The 24261-nt window shown below is 45.3% G+C and overlaps 1 protein-coding gene across 2 annotated transcripts in view; it reads left to right on the top strand.

The window, feature by feature from the left end:
- MYO1E (myosin IE) overlaps positions 1–24261 on the top strand; it is a 194979-nt gene that overhangs the window by 57718 nt on the left and 113000 nt on the right. For both annotated transcript variants that reach the window (XM_059180652.1, XM_059180653.1), the window contains one exon: positions 23811–23954. In XM_059180652.1, coding sequence (XP_059036635.1) covers positions 23811–23954 — 144 coding nt within the window. The remainder of the gene's footprint in view (positions 1–23810; positions 23955–24261) is intronic.

The raw sequence follows: 24261 nt of genomic DNA, 5'->3' as shown, positions 1-24261 counted from the left end.
TCTCTGCTCAGTAGGGAGCCTTCTTCCCTTCCTCTCTGTGCCTGCCTCTCTGCTTACTTGTGATCTCTGTCTGTGAAATAAAGAATTAAAATCTTTTTTTAGAAAAATGGGGATCATTCAGGTTAGAAGTCACTTGTTAGCAAAGATCAGGATCAATGATTTGTGTGAATTCATGTCTTCTCAGCTTACCTGGTAGCATGGGTCGTATTTTGCAATGAGGTGTGAGCTGCACTGGGCATTCTCCTTCCTGGTAGTCACCAGCTCATTCAGTGTTTTTATGTGAGGAAAGAACTGAATCTTACGTCAACAGGATTCATTCTTCCCACACGAACTGCAACTGCAGACTTTGAGTCATTAATTTGTAAACCTTTATATCTCTTAAAAAAAAAAATCATTATATCCCCAAGGCTGGCACAGTACCCAGCACAGGTATTGTTGCCTGTGACTGAATCAGTGAAAGACTGAATTGGTGAAAAACATAGGATGTGGTTGAGGAAAAAGACCACAGAGCACAGTTGTTATGAAAAGAATACCAGCCTTGAAATTATTATCATTGTTGCCAATTCCTGTTTATATTTATGGATCCTTCAGAGTATCAGAGTATACGCTACCAATACTGTATAGCTCATGATTCTAGCTAGAAGAGGAAAAATGAAATCTTAGATAGAAAATTTTCTGGGGCTCCTGGGTGGCTCAGTGGGTTAAGCCTCTGCCTTCGTCTCAGGTCATGATCTCAAGGTCCTGGGATTGAGCCTCATATGGGGCTCCCTGCTCAGCAGGGAGCCTGCTTCCCCCTCCTCCCCTCTCTACCTGCCTCTGCCTACTTGTGATCCCTGTCAAATAAATAACTAAACTCTTCAAAAAAAAAAAAGAAGAAGAAGAAGAAGAAGAAACTTTTTTTTTTTTTTAATTTTATTTATTTATTTATTTATTTGACAGAGAGAGATCACAAGTAGGCAGAGAGGCAGGCAGAGAGAGAGAGGAGGAAGCAGGCTCCCTGCCGAGCAGAGAGCCCGATGCGGGACTCGATCCCAGGACCCTGAGATCATGACCTGAGCCGAAGGCAGCGGCCCAACCCACTGAGCTACCCAGGCGTCCAAGAAGAAACTTTTTAATCTAGAAAGTGTAAGGCTCAGTTTTCCAGGGTTGGTTCAGCAGTAACTATTAAAATCACTAGCTTAGGGCGCCTGGGTGGTTCAGGTCATGATCCTGGGGTCCTGGGATCGAGCCCCACATCGGGCTCTCTGCTTGGCAGGGAGCCTGCTTCACCCTCTCTCTCTGCCTGCCTCTGCCTACTTGTGCTCTCTGTCTGTCAAATAAATAAATAAAATCTAAAATAAATAAATAAATAAATAAAATTAAAATCACTAGCTTATACATCCCTTTTAGAAATGGGCCCCAGGCTTCTCACACATGTGGCTATAATACTGAGAGACCAAGGAGAATCTTTGATCTCCAGATAAGCTCACTGGCCTTTATATCTGTGATAATTTGCCCTTCAGACTGTTTGGGCTTCGTCCAAGGCTCTCTCTGGTTGTGGAAGCGGCCATCTACTGGTGGCTCATAGGTAATAACGTCCTCAGACCTAGTATTTCCACACAAGCTTCATCAACAAAAAGAAAACGTTTAAGGACTATTCCAGGTGGTAGCAGATTCCCATGTGGGAACAAGAATGTCCGGAATCTAAGGTTGGACATAAAGGTCTTCTCTGTTTGTGGCTGAATAACAATGGTTGGCAGCCTCTTTGACCTGAGTTTAGACTTCACCTCTTTACTCACGTCATTCTTTACCCCCAATCCACTTGTTCCTATTAGGCTTTAAGCTTTCTGGTCCAAAAGAACTTCTTCCAAGTCCACTATCTAAGTAGATAGTTGTTCATTCAAGAGCTCGGGGTGGTGGGGGGAGGATTAAGCGGGGGAGGAGGCTCCTGGGCACCCTGACAAAGGAAATCAGAGATCAGCATCCTCACATAATAGCTTTGCGTATGGGCAGACGTGATTTCCTCGGACAGCTCTTCCCATGGTGCTCTCTGGGCCATTAGGAATCACCTTGACTCATACTTCTGGTTTTTAGTTCGGCTTCTAGGAATGCATTATTTCACGCCCTGTGGAGGTGGATGGAACTCGCTGTCAGAGATGAGGAGCGCGGTCGCCCAGCAACCTCAGCCCCTCTGGAACCCAGGAAGTGTGAGGAAATCAGCTACCATGGCCCTGAGACGCTCACATAGATGCTCCATAGCCCCTGTCTGTCTAAAACACTCAGCCTTGGAGAGTTAATTGATTCTCCCTGAATGCCAAATAAGTGGGTTTAAAATTCTAATTCCATCAAAGCTGGTTGTCAGAGTTTGATAAGGAACAGGATATTTACATAGTCTCCAAGTCTCTTCCCACAAACTGCTTAGCAGTTACAGCAGGAAAAAATAGAAGTTATGCAGTAGGAAAATGGGACAGTACTTAGCCAAGTGACAAAAATGAATATCACCCACAAACATCAACAAACATCGTGTCCCTCCAGACATGATACCCTGAGAAGGACACAAAATCACTTGACTAGAAGTCTAGCCAAAAAAAAAAAAAAAAAAAAAAAGGCAAAAGCTGCATTTAATTATGAGGAAACATCTGACAAACCCAAACTGAAGGAAATTCTATAAAATAACTGGCCCGGATTCTTGAAAATGTCAACATTATAAAGGATGAAGGAAAGTTGAGGAGCTGTTAGAAATTAAAGGAGACTAAAGAAATATGAAAACTAAATGCAAAACAGGATGATCTGGCACCAAGCAAAAGACAATCTTGTCAAAGGACATTATTGGGTTAATTGATGAAATTGGAATATTGACTTAGATAAAAACTATGGCATCTATGGTATCAATGTTCCATTTCCTGAGATTGTTTACTTTGGTTATATAAGAAAAGTCCCCTAGGAAATACATACTGCAGTGTTAGGAACAAGAGGGCGTGATGTATACAACCTGTTTTCAACTGCTTTGTATAAGAAAAATTTACATATTTGGCAGGGAGAGAGGGAGGGACAGAAAAGCAGCAAGTGTGACAACATGTTACCAATTGGTAACAAACAGGAATCCTTTGTATATGTTTTGTAACTTTCCTGAAATGGGGAAATTATTAAAAAAAAAAAAAAAGGTTTTAAAACCTACTTTTCTTATTCTACGACCATAAACAAACAAAATAAACAGAAAATCCGTTTTCTCCTCTATGCTGGGTTGGGTTAGCCATCAGCCAAAAGGGCCGGAAAGAGATTTTTGCCCCCTTTCTGCCTGTCCTCCTGACACTAAATCAAACCGTCCCAGCCAGTTGTGGACGATTCCTGTGGAGACACCAGCCAAGCAGGTTCCAGTTCTATGTCAGGGGCAACAGGCCTGGAGGACTGCGGGCCAGGCGGGCTGCTCTCCCCATCTCGGCCCACCCCAGAGCCGAGGGTTTCTTCCAGCAGCAGCAATGGTGGTCGCAGATTGAGGTCAGTAGGAAAACAGATCTGTTTCGGGTTGTCATGTTGCACATTATGCGATGAGTGAACAGAAAAGAATGCAGCCCAGTGAAGGGACAGCCTGTGAACTCTGGGTCTGGTTCTGAATATCCTTATGATGCCCGGCATAGAAAACAGGAAACATCGGTTAAAACGGGAAATCGCTGTGGGCTGAGTTACTGTAATGCCTCATTTTACTTAGAAGCTGGCATCAAGTAGGGCCTTCATCCACAGCCTGACGTCTCCTGCTTTTCTGCGCCTTGATAATTTTGCCCTCTGTAGGGCGGTGCATTACTCAACCGAGAGGCTTTTAGGCTGGGATTGCTACCTTTAAGTAAGCTTAGAAATTGTGTTTCTCAAGAGCTGTTTGTTTTGCCCCGTCTCTGGGTTTAAAAAGCAGTCTAGCTCTGCTGCTGGTTCTGGGTCCCTCCTCCTGCCTCCTCTTTTATTTCTAAGTAGGTGAGACGCAGCACACAGAGACTCACAGCCCAACTTAATAATATCCCGCCATTCAGGTCATGATCTCAAGGTCCTGGGATCGAGCCCCACATGGGGCTCTCTGCTCAGCGGGGAGCCTGCTTCCTCCTCTCTCTCTGCCTGCTGCTGTGCCTACTTCTCATCTCTCTGTGTCAAATAAATAATATCTTAAAAAAAAATTTAAAAAACCCCACCACACCTTCATTTTAAAAAATTAAATAAATAAATAAAAATAATATCCCACCATGAGAGACTTCGCCATTATCATGCTAGACATAAGCAGTGGGATGTTCCTGCAGCTGAGGAGCCCAGCCGGAAATTTGCTCTCTTGTCCTCCCCAGATCTCCATCACTCCTCTGGGCTCCTCTAAAGTAAGGGAAATTTTGCCAGCGATCCAGGCCGTGAAATGGACATCATTATACTTGTTCCCTTCCTGCCCCTCAGAGCTGCTCTGGGACTCACATGGGATGATATGCAGCTGAGTAGGGAGACGCTGGAAGCAATATACAGATTAGAGGTGGTGGTGTTTCTCTTTTTGGATGGGGATCTGACTGCTGGACTTTGGGCCTGTTTCCTCTGGAAGGAAGACAGTTTTTCTGTGTGACCTGGGCTGCACCCTCTGATGGGGATTCCATCTTGGCTGCCTGTTTCCTGTCTCCAGTGCCAAGTACTCAGCCTTGGCCTTCTGGCCTCACTTGGCTGCTTTTATTTTTCCTGTCTATCTAGCCTGTTTTCTGCCTCACCAATGAAAGTAGGCGTGATGGAACCTGGAGCCTTGTCTGTACAGTCTGCAAGTGTTGCCCCAGCACCTAGGACAGTGCTTGGCCCCCAGGAGGCGTATAACTGTTGGAATGAATGAATGAATGAATGAACGAACCAATGGATGAAGGGCTTCCCATCCTTGGTTTTCTCATCTGCTGTTTGCCTCCTGTTCTGCATAATCTCATGCATGTCTATGGCAACAACTTTTTAGGAATCAACAGAGGACTCTCAAATCGATGTTCCTTCTTGGCCCATGGCTTGCTCTTAAGCCCCAGAGCTCCGGATCTGAGCACCCAGGGCCTACTGTGGGAACATTCAATGAAGAACGGATTTTGAGTATAGATTCTGGAAGGAGGGTATTTGCTCACTGGTGTTGATCTGGGGCAAGTGATGTAATTTCATTGTGCTTGGTCTTTCTCATCCTTAAATTGGAGATTAACAATAACGCTGACTTTATAGGCTTGTTGGCACAGGTAAATGCGTTAATACCTGTAAATAGCTTAGAAGTTGCTTGATACATAGTGAACCGTCTTTAGAGCTCACTGTACCCAGGTGCCGTGTGGGACATTGGGGTGATTGGTTTCTGCCACTTTGTCATGGCAGAATAAAGGGGGCACTGCTGAATCCTGAACTGTTTCTCCAAACGAAGTGCAGACTTATTCTTTGCCTGTGGCACGTGGACCTTGGCTACCCATGCCAACCTGCTCAGGAAGCAGAAAGTGCTTTTCCTGACCCAGCCGACTCTATGGCTGAGATAGCTCCTGAACTGTGAGACCCCTGCCTTGATTTGCAAACTCCCGTTTCCCACTACTTGCATGCCCGTGGGAGAGAGCCTCCCTTAGACTCTCCAGGTTCGCTTCTCAAGCTCTGCCTTCTAGAAAATCCCCTCCCTTCTTTGGCCACGTGGACACGTTAGGCCTGGATCGCTGGTCCAGTTCAGATAAGAAAAGGCCCCCTAAACTGGTAGGCCCAAGCTCATTTTGCAGTCTTGTTTGTAACTATAGTAATGTCACAATTCAGTTGAGATTTTCATCACACTGGTGAGGAAATTCATAGGGAAGGTTACTACAGCAACCTTCACTCTGCTGAGGGAAAGCATATCCCTCACAATGGGGCCTTTCAGAGCCTGGGCCCCAAAGCTGGGCAGTGATTCAGTCTATTCAAAACACAATGGGGCAAAACAGAATAGAAAGGAAAGACACATTGTTTTAGGCCTCCTGTCCCCTTCGGTAGCTTTGCGCATGCTTGTCCATCCCTGTGCCCAACTTGGCTTTTCTCGACTTTTAATTTCACTTCGCTTGGGATTCGCATGCCTGCTCTCTAAAGAGCATTTCGTGTCGGTCTAAATAACAATGACGACGACTCTACAGCCAGAAAGCGAAAGCGTAGAAACTCACTCATAGCCAGAAAGTGCTGCCGAAAAAATACCTTTAAGAAAAGGTGGCTCAGAGTTTCAATTTGGAGACCGGGAGAACACCGATTGATTAGGTATGTTTAAAAATATTCAAAAAATAAAATAAAAATAAAAATAAAAATATTCAAACCACGCTTCAAAACTGAGCCCAATTTTTTTTTGAGGGGTGAAAATCTTAAATGACTAAAAAAAATCAAAATCAAATCCAACCAAATCACCCTTGCCTTCACTCACAGCCACTCAGAATAAACACACCCACCGAACAAAATTTACCCACCACCAGTCAATGATTGATTCACTTACATTTTTTTTTTTTTAAACTAGAGAATGTGGCCTAGGATTTTCAAAGCTGAATGAATATAGCCAGTTAAGCGTGTGAACTGTAGTTGTACTAAGCAAAAGAATTGTTAATTGCGGTTTCCTTAGAATGGAAGTCGGAAGGAAACTTTTTTCTAATTTTTTTTTCCTTGAGAGCATTTATAGTATTTTATTTTATTTATTCACACGCTTGCTCCATGATCAAACAAACTTTTCTTATGTTGTATATTCAGTATATCTGTAGGGTTGTTTTATGTCTTTCTCTTTTTTAATGTTTAATTTAAATCATTTCCCTTTTATCTTTCTCAGGATTTCAAGCTATTTCTTTTTCCTAACCTTTGTACTCTTGCTCCACTAAATTAAAAAGAAAAGTCAAAGTGAGCTTTTCTTGTAAATGCGAAACTAGCAGGTCCTCTGTATCTTAAAGCCAGATTCCATCAAACAAATGGCGAAACTTTCTGCTTTTGATGCCAGTGGACCCTAATTGGTGTGTGGTCACTTTTAGGTATATCTGGGTGTTGGCTCTTTGATTTTAGTAAGTAACTGCTGTGCTTTTGACCCAGCTCCCAGGAAGAGAAGGCGTCACAGCCAGGGAGAGCATATTAGGACCACTGGTGCTTCTTGCCTTCCTAATTTGGGTCTGGGACTTGGGTCAAAAGGGACTTTTATGCAGTTGGGAGCAGAGTGTGGTCGAATTCTCTCAGCATTTTTGCAACCAGAAACCATGCAAATGTGTCTGCAAATGCACTTGTGGTGCTGCTGGCAGTGTCTGAGCACAGCCCTCTTTGTGAGGCCGTGATATTGGTACCTATTGTCTTTTCACTGTCCTGCCCCAAATTGCGTGCCCCGTTTTCTCTATAACTGGGTGGGTTACCCAGCCCAGAGAGCAGCTCTCGCTTTATCTTAATTCCTTGTCTAATGTGATTTCTCAGTGCTGCTCTAGGGATCATTTGGGAGTGAGCCCCAGCCCCCTGACTCCCATTCCTGTCCGTACCATAAGGGAGACCAGAGTTTATGACTTGCTCTTGACTTTCCGGAGCTGCAGGTTCTGTAGCTGGAACTGTTTCGGCAATTCACGTCTATGTCGCCTATTTTGTCGGAGTGAGAATTTCTGTGAGGTTACTTTGAACATATTCGAGTGTCTTCACTGGGGGAAGAGACACTTTTGCCCCAAAGGGAAGCTGTCCTCTCTTCCCAAAAGAATGTTAAATGAGAAGCCAGCACTTGCCGAAGACCAGGGTGTGGGACTCCATCTTCCAAGCTGGCTTTGAGGAGTGCTGTGAAGGGAGATGGGGTCGAGGCAGAGGTACAGTGTCTCAGGGTAGCTCCAACCCTCTGGCCTCTGAGCTCCAGAGAGGCTTCTCACAGCCCCCATTATCCTTCTGTGAGTCGGTCCTAGCAGTGGGCCTGAAATGCCCCTGTAGGCAGAGCAACCATCTCTGTTCCATTGCCAAGGCGATCCTTCATTCAACTTCAAGGCAGCTTCAGGGGCTGTACAAGACACCTTGCTGTCAGACGACAACGTGCCAATCTTGGGGGAGTTTCCCAGAGCAGAGAATCGACTTCCTTTGTCTTCCACAGTAGCCTTGAAGGAAGCTACCATGGGTTTCTAACTCCATCAAACCCAAGGATAGATCTGGACTCTGTGACTCTCTCTGGCCAAGTTTTTCATCTCCTGCATGGGAATCGGAGTACATCCCTGGTTCTACAATTCTTTTGAGACCAAGGGAAACAAAGCACCTAACATACTATTTGATACATAGTATGGGCTCAAGAAATGCAGTGCCCATTCCACATTCCGTGAACATTTTGGATCCCCCCTCTTGAAGGCAGGGGTTGTCCCTTCGATGCTGTATTACATTTTGCCGAATACGGTGAGCCATGAATGTCTTGGATTTTCTCTGGAGCTGGGAACTTTAAGCTGGTGGGACCCACCCATGGCCCATAATCACATCAGACATGGTTAGCTGTGTTTTGTTTCCAATTTTAGTGATTATGGCCACAGAAAGTACTACAAAAGTAGAAAGTTCTACAGCCAGATATCTCCAGTTAGATTATAGCTTTCCAATTTCGGCTGACCTTTCCCCCCACATTCTGAAGGTTACCTCTTTCTACTTGCTTCTGAGTTTTAAGCCAATGCCAGGACTTTGCCCCCTGCTCCCACCACCCATAAATAGAGGCCTGTATCTTCAGTGGAAGGTAAAGGGTCCCAGGAAAGTGATCCCCGAAGTTTAGGGCCTATAGACTTTTGCAGGCAAGATAACCTGGAAGGCACATTTAAAACTTCTATTTCTGTTTATCTTAATATTAAAAACTGAGAAATTAAGCTCTTCAAATATTTCATATTTGGATGGACACCAGCACCCTCATGCAGTCTGATTGCCAGAGGGTCAAGGTTCACAAATGATTATCATTATTAACATAAACATTATGTTTATTATTTGAGAAATTTAATTTTTTAAAAGATTTATTTATTTGGCAGAGAGAGAGAGAGAGAAAGCATGAGCAGGGGGGTTAGGTGGGGAGAAGGAGCAAGGGGAGAGGGAGAAGAGGCTCCCCGCTGATCAGGGAGCCTGATAAGGGGACTCCATCCATCCGAGGACGCCGGGATCACAACCCGAATCAAAAGCAGACGCTTAACTGACTGAGCCACCCAGGTGCCCAAGAAATTTTAAAATATTTACATGCCTAGATTTATTTGTTCTTTCCAGAAGCTCTGGGTGATAAAAAAAAAAAAAAAAACCTTTGCTATAGGTTTGCTCAGGAGAGTCTGGCCTCAGCTGCAAAGAAAGTGCTGGACAGGAGCCAGAAGACCTGAGTTCCAGTCCTTGTTCTTCCCCTAAGTAATTGGCACCATGGGCATCCCTCACCTCCCTGGGTCTCAGATTCCTCACCGGTACAGGGAAAGCTTGGAGGTTGATGGGTACGTACGGCCCCGGCCCCTTCCAGCTCTAAAATTTTAGGATTCAGAATGTAAACACAGAAGCATTCTGCCCCTTCTTTGCCATTTTTCCTTTGTAGTTAGTTTAAACACCTTCACTTTTTTCCTGTAAGGTATCAATCTGTTACTCAGATGGTCCTTACAGCACTCCTTCATTATAGGCTTCCTTTTTAGTTAGCCTCTTCAGTGCCCTGCATGTCTCATCTGGCAGCAACTGTCTTTTTTTTCTGCTCTGCTGCCGTAGATCCCTGTTCTCAAGAGTCTGGGTCCAGACGTCTCACATACGGTGCCATTAGGTTCATTTGAGGATCACGAAACTTTAAAAGTTCTGTATTTCTTCACTGAATCCTGTCTCTGCTGTCTCTTCTTGATAGCCCGATGAGACAGTGTGCTCATTCTTTCTCGAAACTCCCGATAGCCAATCAGAGCATGATTCCCGGCTCCCAGAGTCCCCGGGTCATTTGCTGTTATTGACCACTTGCGATTATTGGCAAGTTCACCCGCCCGGTGGGCCAGACAGTGTAATACGAACTCTCCACGCGTGATCTTATTTAATTCCCACAGAAGCCCTGAGTCCTCGTCACTGTTATTATCCCCATTTTACAGAAAAAGAAACTGAGGCTTAGAGACTGGCATCCTTGCAATGCGGTGTTTACTAAATAGCCTTGAAACACTTAACGTCCTTAAAAATCTTTTTAGTCGGAGGGGTACTAAGATCTCTCTTCAGTCAGAATCTCTTCCCCTCAGAGAGAGAGGGCTTTCTCTCCTTCTCTGCTTTTCTTTATCTCCCTTCCCAGTTTCTAGAGTTTTAAAAATCTGTGTTTGTGGACAGTTGAGTCTATAGCCAGGATTTAAGCTGGTCCGAGGAAGGCTTAGTCTCTGGTGGGTGGCCGCCCACAAGCCTGGAAGGACCAAGTAATGGGGGGGCCTGGATGAGCTCAGAGTGAAGCACTGCTGATCTCCCAAATTGGTTTGATTGCAAATCGATCCCTATAACCTGCTCACTGAACTGGGGCACAGGGGGCGCAGCAGGTAAGGGATAAGCCCTTGGAAGTTCTATAGGCAGGGCATACATATACACAAGAAGAGATCTGTCTCTGCTCCTCCTTGCTGTGTAGATACCCACACTCAGGCGCCCACCCCGTGCTTGCTGGGTGTGGCTTCTGAGAGATAAGCCGAGAACAGGGCATTAGGAGACCTCACCTGCTTTGCTGTCTCCCTTGGGACTTTGAATGGCATTCTCAGGTGTACTCAGTACTCTCCCCCACCCCCTTCTGAAATCTTCAGCCCAGCCCCTTGGTCCTTTCCTGAAGTTCAAGGTATGGGTCTTGAGAAGAATGGCAGGGTGGGTTCTGTGTCCTCTGCCAGGTGATGAAAAGGAGTAAGAGGTTGGACCGAGTGTCTTGTCTTCAGCCTGGAGCTGTTCTGAGCCTTCTCCATCCTGGTGACACTGATTGGCAATGTTGATTCGTGGCTGCTCTGGTGGCCCCCCCCACTCCCAGATGTGCCCACAGAACCCTCCTCTCCTATCAGTTTGCCTCTTAGTAGCCCCAGATCTCTCTGGATTAAACATGCCCTGTTTACACCCAGAAAAGCTCCTAGACTCAAAGCCTTATGGCTACATTTTGCTCCTAGAGGGACATGGCACCTGGGTTCCACAGATCAGGCCAGATCAAGCAAGCAAACGGTCAAGATGTGCCCATGCCAAATACAGGAGAAAATGTGGAAGGCTTTTCTCACCTCTGTACTTTGTTGTTCAGTATTGGCTAAGGACTGTGTGCTCACGGAACCCTCCCACACCCCTGAGTTCTGCTTCTAGACTCAGTATTCCCATGGCTAATCGTGACAAAGGCTGCCCCTATCTCTGAGACACCCCTGATCACATTCTTGATCCTTTTCTCTTAGCACATCCTGAAATAGCAACACCTCAACCTGTTGCCCCCTCTCCCCCTCCCCTTAAAATCTTACTCTTTATTCCCTTTTGGTATTTCTACATGAGCTTTAAAAAAAAAAATCTATGTAAGAAAAGAATTCTGTAGACTTTTTTTTTTTAATTGAATTGTTTCATTCAGATATGCCCAAACGGTTCATTTTCCAGCAAAATTAAATAATACTAAAATATAAAAACAGGGTGCCTGGGTGGCTCAGTGGGTTAAGCCTCTGCCTTGGGCTCAGATCATGATCTCAGGGTCCTGGGATTAAAGCCCCACAATGGGCTCTCTGCTCATCGGGGAACCTGCTTCCTCTTCTCTCTCTGCCTGCCTTTCTGCCTACTTGTGATCCCTGTCTGTCAAATAAATAAATAAAATCTTTAAAAAGTATATAAAATCAGTTGATTATCTTGGGTTGTCATACCTCCACCATTTTGCATGACATAAATAATGCATGTTTTGCAATCAGTATGGAAAGATGCTGTAAATGATACTGAGCCCAGGGAGACTATTTTTAATCAGGTTAATATCAACTCTGCTTCAGTTGGCTGGCAAGTCTTTGCATATTTATTTTTTCGCAGAACAGCATTTAAAATTAGGATTTTTTTTCTTCCTTGGTACAGAGCAGTAGTTCATTTTATGTGTCAAGAAGTTGTTCGATTATAGGAACAAGAACAACTGGTGTTGGTATTTCTAGCTGGCCTGCCTGCATTATGGCTTTGGTTTCTGAATTAAGTTAAAGAAACTTACTGAACAGCTACCATCACTTCAGGGACTGTAATTTTCAAACCAAAAATTATTATGGACATCCAGTCTGCTAAGATTCTATTTTCTTGGTTTATCTATTCATGAAAGTCCTATTGGTAGAGGTGCACAAACCCTAAATCACATTTAGTTATACAGTATTGAATAGATGCCTTAATCGTGGAGAATAAAATTCCCTGAAACCGACCTTGCCCAAGGTCACCGAGGTAGAGCTTGTCCTTGAACTCAAGTCTGTTGATTCTAATGTAATGGCTGGATTAGTAAGAGGAATTGCATTCCCCAACCTTTGTACTTGAAAACAGGAGGGCTGACCTGGAGGGCCCTGCAGGGGCTGGTAAATGCTTGAAGCTGTTGTCAACCTGGCCCAGCCACAGCAGCAAAGACTGACATCAGTCTCACATGTCATCATTTGTTTGATTAAAATCTATAAATAGAGGCAGAAGTGAGACTAGCGTTTGTCTGATAAGGAGATCTCATACCATTGATTCATTTTATGCTGTAACATGAAGCGCCCTCATCCCTCTGTCAAGAGTAGCCCGTTTCCCTCACCTGTCTGGATGACAACGGGCGATTGAGAGGAGGGTTAGGGGCACCTGGGTGGCTCAGTCATTAAGCTGCTGCCTTTGGCGCAGGTCATGGTCCCAGGGTCCTGGGATCGAGCTTCTCATCGGGCTCCTTGCTCAGCCAGAAGCCTGCTTCTCCCTCTCCCACTCTCCCTGCTTGTGTTCCCTCTCTCCCTGTCTCTCTCTCTCTCTCTCTGTCAAATAAATTAAAACAACAACAACAAAACAGAGAGAGAGAGAAAGAGAGTTGTCTTTAGGAGAAACATCTCTCCCCTTTGATCTCCCAAGCCGGAGGTGAAAGGAAACTTCTTTCTTCCTTGGGTCAGACTCTGGGCCCCACCGACAGCTGCTGCAGGGAGATGCACCTAGTCCTGAGATGAGCTGAAGAGGCCTGGAGTTCCTTCCCCTGGAGCACAACCAGGCGCCAGGCACTGCCCTGCCTGCCGGGGACACGGCAGGGAGCAGCTGTGCTCCCAAGGGTTCCAGTGCCACGGCCCCGAGCTTCTCTGACTCGTGCAGGGCCCTGTACCAGTCAGACCGCTTGCTCTGCGGGCTCCGTGGTGCTGGGCTCTGCACACGGTAGCCTCCATACTAATTATAAAAGTGTCTGCTCCGTGGTGTTGTGCAGATGAAAGAGGCTGGGCCAGGGTGGGTAGTAAACATGTAATCATGCAATTACTATGAACTTTAGAATGATTCCCATTTGCAACAGCCACTTAACCTTATTATGAGAGGCAGCAGGTATGATGGTTGGACACAAAGATTTGAGAGCCGGGTGCCGGGGGATTGAAACAGCGGGACGAGTTACTTCACGTCTCTGTGCCTCAGTTTCCCTGCCTGGTAAGGCGAAGAACAGCAAATAAGTTATCATGTAGTAAGTGTTCAAAGCAGTGCTGGTATGTCATGAGAATTAGCCATTGTGTGAGAAGAAAAATATCCTCCCAAAGGGGCGAGAGAGATTTCCTAGAGACTGAGGGGGGAGAGAACAGTGCCCGCCCAGCTTCCCAGCTCTCCAACTAGTGCTTCCCTAGGGAGAAGGAATAAACTGCAGGTTCCCAAGAGAAAACTACGTCCTTAGCCTCAAGACAAGACCTCCTCCTGGGGGACCACTAAAATGTCCCACGTGCGGCTTAGAGGGTTTTCTGAGAAGACTAGAGGAGGGGTCTTGGGATCCCTGATGAAATGCGCAGAGGTTTTGGAACATGAGTACAGAGTCGTTTCTACTTATGAAAACAGAGCCTAGGCTCTCACCTGCTATCCAAAAGGGAATCTAGTTTTCCCGTGCAAGATTTTCCACAACAGAGAGCAATACATCTGGGAAATAGAAGAGAAGCCATTCAAATTCCCTACGGCTAGGGACACCCCCGCCCCCTGCGACTCCCCGTCCCCCAGCTCAGGGAGTAGAGCATATGACTCAGCGTCATGAGTTCAAGCCCCATGTTGGGTGTGGAGCCTACCTAAAATAAATACGCGTACACACACACCTACATCCATACATACACATGTACCCTACGGTTAGACTTGAAATTAGTGAGAGCAGGCTCAGAAGAGAATGGCAGTGGGCCCCTACGTATGAAACACGGCACCAAGATGGACAGCCCTACAGTGTGTATTTTTTTTTATTAACATAATGTATTATTTGCCGCAGGGATGCAGGTCTGGATTCATCAGTCTTACACAATTCACAGCACTCACCAAAGCACATACCCTCCCCAGTGTCCATCACCCAGCCACCCTATCCCTACCCCCCTCTCCGCGGCAACCCTCAGTTTGTATCCTGAGATTAAGAGTCTCTTACGGTTTGTCTCCCTCCCGATCCCATCTTGTTTCATTTTTTCCCTCCCTTCCCCCCACAACCCTCTGCCCTGCCTCTCAAATGTGTGTATTTTTAATTGAACGCCTCATTACTATGTTAATACATATGGAAGAAGTAAAGCTAACACACCAAACTGGTGAGTTTATGGAGATGATTGTTTAGGATTTAGTCAAATTAAAAGGGACAGTTCATAGAAACAGCGGAAGCATAGGAACGATATAGAAAAGTTTTGAGAGTAGTTGAAAACAGCTCTGGGCTTAGGAGACTCTGGACCATGGTGTCTGTGAATAAGGGTCACAACTCACTGTAATCCCCCAAGGTGGGTGTATCTGGGAGAGGGGAGAGGTAGGGACCTTCCTGCTTCAAACAATCTTAACCCTGAAGGAACTCCTAGGTTGAAAGAGATACAAATCAGAACATGCCTTTCCAAATCAGAGAGGAAATGCCCTTGCTGCTTGCAAACATTTTCAAGGAAGCTTCTCAAACTGGGCAGTCATCAACCCACCAGTAAAACTACTATGCAGTTTCTTTCTTTCTTTCCTTCTCTCTCTCTTTCTTTCTTTCCTTCTCTCTCTCTTTCTTTCTTTCTTTCTTGCTTCCTTCCTTCCTTCCTTTCTTTCTTTTTTTAAGATTTTATTTAGTTTTTTGACAGACAGAGGGAGATCACAAGTAGGTAGAGAGGCAGGCAGAGAGAGGAAGGGAAGCAGGCTTCCTGCCGTGCAGAGCCTGATGTGGGGCTCTATCCTAGGACCCTGAGATCATGACCTGAGCCAAAGGCAGAGGTTTTAACCCATTGAGCCATCCAGGCGCCCAAGTATGCAGTTTCTGAAGTAACACTGATGCATGGTGTGATACCTCCAGAATACTGTAAATCTTTGTAACATTTTCTATCTCTGAAGCTATTACACCGTGACTTAATATTTGTGAGGCTCACGGATTGGTGCCTGGCCCCTTTTAAGTGTTAAGTGCCATAATTCATCAAGCTGAAAGATACTACTGGTTGCAAGAGAGCCATCATTATTTTATTTTTCTGCTTTAAAGAAAACCCCAGAAAAGAAAAACCACACTCAGTTAAGCTGTGACACAACGTTGATTAGAAAGACGCATCCTGGGTTAGGGTTAGGGTTAGGGTTAGGGCCGTGGGTTGGATGGAGCTCTATGTTGGGGGTAGATATTGCTTTAAAAAATGGACATCCTGATTTCAGAATATTAGGATATGAAGAAAATGCATCGTGGAATTGATGAGCTATGTTAGGTTGGAATTGTTCCTTGACCATAGAAAATGGTCCTTTGGGAGCAACATCTTGGGCTGACTGCTTTGCCTGCGGGGACTCCTTGTTGTTTAAAAAAGAGTTTACTGTAGCTGCAATGCAGCCAGGGATAGACAAGAATTGGAGACCTGAGCTGACACAGACTAATGAAAAATATGGAAAATAGTGTCATGTTTCATTTCACTTCACAGAGTACTTTCCTCCCTGAGGTGATCTTTTTTCACTGAAACCCAGTATGTGTGTGTGTGTGTACATTTTATAAATACGTGCTCAGGAGAAAAATAACCACGCAGAAAGGACACTAGAGATGCAACATATGCAACATTGTAACAACCATATTTCCACACAGATACTTTATATAAAAATGCCATATATGCACTTAAAATTTGGGCATTTTACTGTCTCTCGTTTTTGTTTTTGTTTTTTAAGATTTTATTTATTTATTTGACAGAGAGAGATCACAAGTAGGCAGAGAGGCAGGCAGAGAGAGAGAGAGAGAGAGAGAGAGGAGGAAGCAGGCTCCCTGCTGAGCAGAGAGCCCGATGTGGGACTCGATCCCAGGACCCTGAGATCATGACCTGAGCCGAAGGCAGCGGCTTAACCCACTGAGCCATCCAGGCGCCCCTGTTTTTGTTTTTGTTTTTCTTTTTTTAACAGACCTTTTTTCCCTCCTCTACTCAATGTTGCCCACTTGCTATGTACCATCCATACGTTGCCCTCTGATGGTGTCATTGTGTAAAACCAACGCTACCCCGAGAGGCATTGGGGGTTGGGGCCATTAGCATTCTTTTTCCATCTTCTGGATCTTCATAGCAGCCGCTGGGGGTCTGAGAGACTGAGGGATTTGTGGGGGACCTGTGGGTAAGTAGCCCAGGATCCTGGCTGGGAGGGCCAGTCTTTGAAAGCTGCCTGTGACTTTTTGGAGATCAACTTGGTCACAGATAGAGTGCGCAACCTGAGACAGCCTCAGTTCATGCCTCATGTTCCAGCTTTATTAACAGCACTCTCTTCTGCGCTCAGAGTGTCCCTGTTTAGATGATAAATGACGTCTGGTCTAGTTGCTTCCAGATTGACTCGGGCCAGCCCTGGCTAGGAGACTGCTGGCCCTCCGATCCTGGAGCCAGCATCTATCTACACTTGGCGATCATGTTGGAAGTTAGTTGTGGTATAGTGGAAGGAACGACAAGGAAGTCAGTCCTGGCCCTTGGTCACAGGGATTAACTGAGATCATGGAAGTGGAGATGTTACACAAATATGGAACTTTGGGTCAGGTCACATATATTTAACATGAATGATAACTAATGAGCCCATGTCCTGTATCCCTTGAGGGCTCCCCACACTGGATGTGCCAAACCCCCAGTGTACTTCTCCTTCACCAGCTCCTCCAAGCAGAGATTACGTTACAATCCCAGGACAAAGGGATTATAATATTCGTGTCTTGCAGGGCTGTGAGAATTAAATGAGATCATGTAAAGTACATCGGCACCTGTTGATGGGTTCAGTAAATGTTAGTTCCTCTGACGCTAAGGGATTTGTTGGCTACCTACTGCCTCATCCCTCCCCACCCCCGCTACTGCACCAGAAACACTTCTTTGCACTCCATTCACTGCAGTTCAACATATCCACACATGCTTGCTTCAAACATACATGTTCACATCACCAAAATGGGGGGGAGCGGTCTGAATTCCATCAAGTGGAAAGTCATTGCAATCCCAGTGTGCGTTTATAGTGCCGGGCTCAGAGGAAACAAATATTTATGGTTGATTTTTCCCCCCCATCATTTGCCATAGAAGTGTTTCATTGCAGTCAAATAGCAGAACTTCAAAAGGTAGAAATCCTAGACTGTCAATTAAAAGATTAAAGGACAACAGAGAGTTCTGTTCCTTTCCTGTTATGACTCATGAGGACAAAAAAAATCCCATTAAAAAACAAGCCCTGTTCAACCACAGGCCAGAGCCTTACCCCATTGTCCATTGTTCACAATCAGAATATGGTTTATCTGCCTGTTAGGGTGATACACTTGAAACATTGGGAGTATTCTAGTCCCAGGTCTTTTGGAAATCAGATCCGCCATGCTGTTATGCTCATGGACCTGCTAAACATCCCAGATATGATAATATCTTGTCATGTAGGCAACATCTCCCAATCTACTTTACAGACCCTGAAGGGGCACAGAACCCAGGTGTACAGTGATGATCCCAGCTTCGGGATAGGCCCATCAACACCCAACACCACCGCCAGACAATTCTCGAATGTATGGGCATCCTTTTCAACATGTCTGTTTATTTGGTTATTTTACTAACGCAGGCCTAATATGGTTAAAAAATAATAACAATAAGTTAACTGCAGAGAAGTTTGAAATGGAAAGTAGAAGATACCCTTCTCCCAAAACCCCAGGCTTTCTTCCCAATGGAACCTTGTGTATCTTTCAAGAACGCAATTAATCACGTGTCTTTTAAGAATTTTAGGGCGCCTGGGTGGCTCAGTAGGTTAAGCCGCTGCCTTCGGCTCAGGTCATGATCTCAGGGTCCTGGGATCGAGTCCCGCATCGGGCTCTCTGCTCAGCAGGGAGCCTGCTTCCCTCTCTCTCTGCCTGCCTCTCCGACTACTTGTGATTTCTCTCTGTCAAATAAATAAATAAAATCTTTAAAAAAAAAAAAAAGAATTTTAGACAGTTGCGGTCACTCTCTGCTTCAGTCCGCATATCGATTGCTGTTTTCATGACCCTGGGTGTCTTGAGGATACTTCTATGTTAGCAGAAGCAGATTCCTTTTAACGACTGCCGGAATTCCTTTGTCGGGTCTGACCTCTTCTCATCCGGCCCCAAACCATGTGTCCAGTTTTCCCCAAAACAAACTGTGCATCAGTGAGCAGGCTTGTACGTACATCGTGGCACATGCACTTGGTGTATCTTAAGGTAAATTCCTAAAAAGAATTACTGGAACAAAGAAAGTGTGAGTTTTATTTTTATTTAAGTAACTATTTATATATTGGTCTGCGTGACTAGAATTTTGATCCCTGTTTCTACAATGCTCTCTAAAAATACTGTGCAGTATACGCTTCCTGGAAGAGGATAAGGTATTTATGATCACCCCCTCCCCGCCAGGCCCTGCCCAACACTAGGCCTATTGTGCCACAACGCATTTCATGGCCTCCCTCTTCTGGGTGTCTGAAAGGCGTTCAAGACTTACCCTGTGTATGGTCTCCTTCTCGCTCCTGGACGAACCAGAGAAGAAAACTGCTCACGGAGACACTAGTGAGAGTGGCTGTGGCTCCCCTCAAGGCCCCCCAAACACCCTCAAACCCCTTCACCCCACCCCACCCCTGCCTCCCCACGCTGAGGGACAGTAGGGTTTCAATGGAGAACAGTCCTACCTTTGTGTGCTGACTCACCTTTGCTCTTCCTGGTCCCCACCCTGGTAAACACTCAGCGGCGAGGGACACTCCACCTTTTAAAGTCAGAGAGTCAGCGACCGGACGCCTTCCTCGGCACGAGGGACTCCTGTGTCTTGGTGCTACCTCCTAAATGTGAGGAACAGACCAGGCCATTATGTGCACATGGGTGGACTCCCCTTTCCAGAACGTGTGTGTGAATCCATTGCTTTTTAATAAACGGAATCGTTGTTAGAAACCACATGTGGAGGGAGCGTGGGGGTGGTTCGGTGAGTTAAGTGATGGACTCTTGCCTTGGGCGGCTCAGGTCGTGGGATCGAGCCCTGTGTCAAGCTGCTGGTTCAGCCCGAGACTGCTTGAGGTCTTCTCCTCCTCGTCCCCACCAACTCAGGCGTGCTCATGCACACTCTCATTCATAAATGAATGAATGAATGAATAAATACATAATCTTAAAGAAAGAAAGAAAGAAACCAAACATGGACCCACAAAAGTCTGCATTCAATCCTTAGTAACAGGAAATATCTCCCTTCCTCATTGTAATAACTGTCAGGGCTAAGAGTAACATTTATTGTGATTTTCATGTTCTTTTTTTTTTTTTCTTAGCTGGCACATCAGCAGCTATAGTCCTTCCTTTGCACAGTGCTGCCATGCTCTTTAAGGACTGTAGGACGTATAATTGCTGAGTACCCCTACTTGTTTAAAATGTTCCTATTTTTAGTGTGGAAACAAAAGTTGAGTTACCTACCCAAGAAGAAGCCCACAGAAGAGAAGGAAGCTGACTCTTGTTGTGGGGATAGCCTGGTAAGCCAGGCCTTTGCCAGCTGCAGAAAATGGCCCTTCTCAGATGGGGAAGTCCCCGCCGCTGTTCTTCCTTCTCCCAGTGCGCAAGGCAGCCAGTTCTACCCCCGCCCTCCCAGTCAGGAGCGGGAGGAAGCAGCAAAAAGGTCAAGGTTATTTGTCCCAGAAATACTGTTCATATTCTCACAGCCATAGCACAGTAGTTTGTGATCTGAAGGTCATGTCCAGCCCCTGCTTCCGGGGACATTGTCTAGGATTATAAAATGATAACCATTTTCCCACAGCGTTCCCACTTGCTGCCTGCCCGCAGCTGTGTTCCGCGGAAGACCTCTATCTAGAAAAGTCATGCTATGATCAAACTTGATCGTCCCCTACAGAAAAACAGAAAATAGTTTTCTGTTTCACTGTGGGGAACTTTCAAGCAAGGGTGAGAGCCTGCGCATCTGTGTTCGGTTCCCTAGCTTCTCCGACGAAGTTCTCATGCTGTGCTAGAACTGCCCTGCCCAACCCTGGCTCTGCTTTCATTTATCCATGGGGTGGATTCTGATCTTGTCCTTGATAATCCACGTGGGTCAGTTTTCCCCAAAGGCTCTGATTGTTCCTACACTTTCTAGCTATGTTCCCTCTTCCACTTTACTTCATATGAATTGTTTTTTGGGGGCGGGGCCGGGAGGGGCTGATACGGGGAAGGAGAAAGGAGAAAGGAATAGTAAGGTGGGGGTCATTGAAGATGGAGAAGTTACAATTAGAAGACCTTGGACAATTAAGTTTTTTTCATTAGTATAACAGAGATAATCATATACAGTATGGGCAATGATTGTGAAGGTTGAATGAGTTCCCGAATATCATTGCCTCAGGGAAGGAGGGACAGAGAGGTGGGGGGTGGGGAGGTATATGTGACCAACTGGGTATAGGAAATGTGCCAAATAAAACATAAGTCCAGTGTTTCAGTCTTTGATGCAAAGAGAAAGTGGTCATTAACAAAGATTATAGGTCTTTTTAATGATCAAATCAGTTTTGGAGACAGTCTATCATTCTGGGGCCATCTTAAACGGAACTGTTGGAAATATCCAGTAAAGTCACCAGGGAGACCCTTTGAAGAAACCATGATGTTTGAATGAATTCATAATCATAGAGACTTGGGTTCGCATCTTACCCTTGCTGCTTCCTAGTTAGGAAGTCTGTTTCTTTCCGCATAGCATGAGAATGTTAACCCCTCTCTCTTTGAGTTGATGGCAGTAGCAGAAGGAGCAGCCACCACAAATCAAATGCCCGTTGCGGTAAGCGTTCCGTCTCACTATTGGTTCCTTATCCTTTTACGGAGAGAGGTCTGAAGAGACACGTGGGACTCTGGTGTCCGCAGATATTTGAGACCATGAGTCCGTGAACTCCACAAGGAGGCCCTGTTTTCATGAGGAATAACTGCCATTAGAAGGAGGACAGTGGGCCAGACGGGTATATCTCACTCTGCTGTGAGACAGAGAAAAGACAGATTGGATACCAAGACCAACCTGGATCACCTTGAGAAGCCAGTTTCTGTGGCTCGGTACCAACATATACACTGTGACACAGAGCACCTCCATTTCTTGTCCTTCGCAGACATTAAATAACAGCTTCTTGATACCCTTCTGTTTTATTAAACTGTGCTTACATTTTCAAAGAGAGAATAACATATTTGACCTCTTAAGTAGATGGATATTTATCGGGGTTAAAAACAAACACACATACCTCCTGGTTAGGTACTCCGTGGCCTCAGTTTTTGATGAAGAATAATTTTTTGTGAGTGCCCAGAGAATAATCAAGAAAAGAAGGGAGGACAGAGGAGGGAAGGAGTTGCAGGGAACCTTTATCTGTTTGGAAGTAGACGGTGGATCTTGGATTGCGACCGAGTGAGTCCTGTGCAGCCAGTGCTTTTTCCCTCTTTCTGCTTTGCCACAAGAGGAAGTAGGTGTGGTGAGGTCTTGGGTAGTTTGTAGAACTGATGCTGCTTGTGGTTCTGCGGAAGCCAAATATATCATATAAAGAGTCCCTGTGCAAGGCAGCATGGGTGGCAAGCCTTCCAGAACCCTTTTCGGGAGCGCGAGCCCATGGCACTGGTATACCTTCCCTATGGTAACTCTTTCCTGCCTGGTTTTTAAAAACTGCTTTTCCCAGAGCCCCTTAGAATGGATCTTACAAAGGACCCATGTCTCCTACAGAGAAAAAACATTAAATAAATTTTCCAAAATGAGATTTCAAGTGGTATTTATCTTGTTTCCTTCCACTTCCCCTTTCTCTCGAAGAACCTCCTGGGACCTTTTCTCATCCTAGTTTTTATGTCTGAGTGTGTGGCCTTTTTAGATAGCCTTATTACCCTTATTCAGAAATTTTCTCTTTTATCCAAATCCCCCAAAACAGTGAGCTCCCGGGAAGGGGGCAGGAGCCGAGTCTCCCTCAGGTCAATGCCCACCACACTTGGGCAGCACGCAACATCTCCAATAGGATGCACAAAGGGAGTGAAGGGAAGGGAGGATCTTCTAATATCTTGTCCTGTTCATTTGCCATTATCTCATACTTATCAGATGGTTGCCCCAGTGAGTCTAGATTATAATGACTGTCCCTCCTTGACTCGTCTTTTCTGGCAAATTCCAAAATATTTTAGATTCCCTTCAAATGGCACCTTTTCCAGGAGGTTGGTTCTGTCTTCCCTAGGACAAGGAAGTCTTCAGCACTCCTGGGACACCCGTTTTACATGTGTTTACATACTGACTGTTGCTGATGCATGTGCTACTTCCGTCAATATCGAGGTGTCCTTTTGTGGACATGAGTTCCTCAAGGGCAGCCACCACGGTGTACCCAGCTGCCTCTAACTCCAGAACTTGGCACATAGCATAACATGCAGGGATCCCACTGCAGACGTGCCAAGTGAAAGGAAGTCCAGCAGGCCAAGGGTGTTGAGAGGCCACTTCTGGTGTTAGGTCATAAATCCAGTGAGCAGACAAGGGCTACGGTTTCATCTCTCCAAGGAGGCCATGGGGCTGGATGAGGTCCTCCTGTCCACGGCACCTTCTGTAATCCCATTTCCTTGTTAATAGAGCAGTGATCAGCCATCAAAATGTACCTTATCTTTTGAATCTGGAAAGCCCATATTAACGTTGACTGTGGAAGTTTATGGAGGGAAAATAATTTGGATGGCTTGAGAAATTAGGTCAATGTGACCTACCTAGCCATTGTGTGATACATACTACTTCTGCTTCTGAGTTCTGTCCTATAATTTGCAAATTAATGTAGAAAGTTTCTGTTTTATTGCCTATTGTATTGTTAATTCTACAAAACAATAAGGTTGAAGGAATTATTGGAGACAATTGCTCATTTTTTTTTTTTAAGATTTTTATTCATTTGAGAGAGTGAGAGAGAGAGCAAGCTCCACCAGGGTGAGGGGCGGAGGGAGAAGCAGACTCCATCCACGTGTGGGACTCTATCCTGGGCCCCCAGGATCATGATCTGAGCTGAAGACAAATGCTTAAGGGGCTGAGCCACTCAGGGGTCCTGACCATTGGTCATTTATTGTGTTATACTCAAGATACTCTTCAGTACTTTATATATGTTATCTTAGTTAATCCTTACAGGAACTCTATAAAGTGGGTCTTAATTTCTCTTTTACAAATGAGAGAAGAGCAGCTTAAGGGACACAGTGAGCCTGTGTAACTTCCTCCCTTCTCTTAGTTCATAGGTGGCAAAGCTGAAATTTAAATCCAGATAATGTTAATAACAAAATCTTTGTTCTGCTCATTCTGCAGCATTTGATGTAAGGAATATTTGGGAGCTTCGTCGCTTTTTTTCCCCCATCAGGAGAAAATAAAGCATCCTAATTATTGTGCGTTTTCTGTTCCCAGGGAAGCAAAGGTGCCTACCGGTACCACTGGCAAAGCCACAATGTTAAGCACAGCGGCGTGGATGACATGGTCCTGCTCTCCAAGATCACAGAGAACGCCATCGTGGAGAATCTGAAGAAGAGATACATGGATGACTACATTTTTGTATCCTTTCTTAGTTTCTACGGACTTTTCTTTTCTTTTTTTTTTTTTTTTAAAAAGATTTTATTTATTTGTTTGACAGAGATCACAAGTAGGCTGAGAGGCAGGTAGAGAGAGAGAGAGAGGCAGAAGCAGGCTCTCCACTGAGCAGAGAGCCCGATGCGGGGCTCGATCCCAGGACCCTGAGATCATGACTTGAGCTGAAGGCAGAGGCTTTAACCCACTGAGCCACTCAGGCGCCCCTCTACGGACTTTTCTAAGTAAGATGACCATACCCACGGTAAAATGTGATGTGTTCCTAGCATGAGAA

This window comes from Mustela lutreola, chromosome 7, assembly GCF_030435805.1.
Source record: "Mustela lutreola isolate mMusLut2 chromosome 7, mMusLut2.pri, whole genome shotgun sequence".
Lineage (NCBI taxonomy): Eukaryota > Metazoa > Chordata > Mammalia > Carnivora > Mustelidae > Mustela > Mustela lutreola.
Note: the sequence above shows the minus strand (reverse complement) of the source record. Positions and strands in the feature narration are given on the sequence as shown.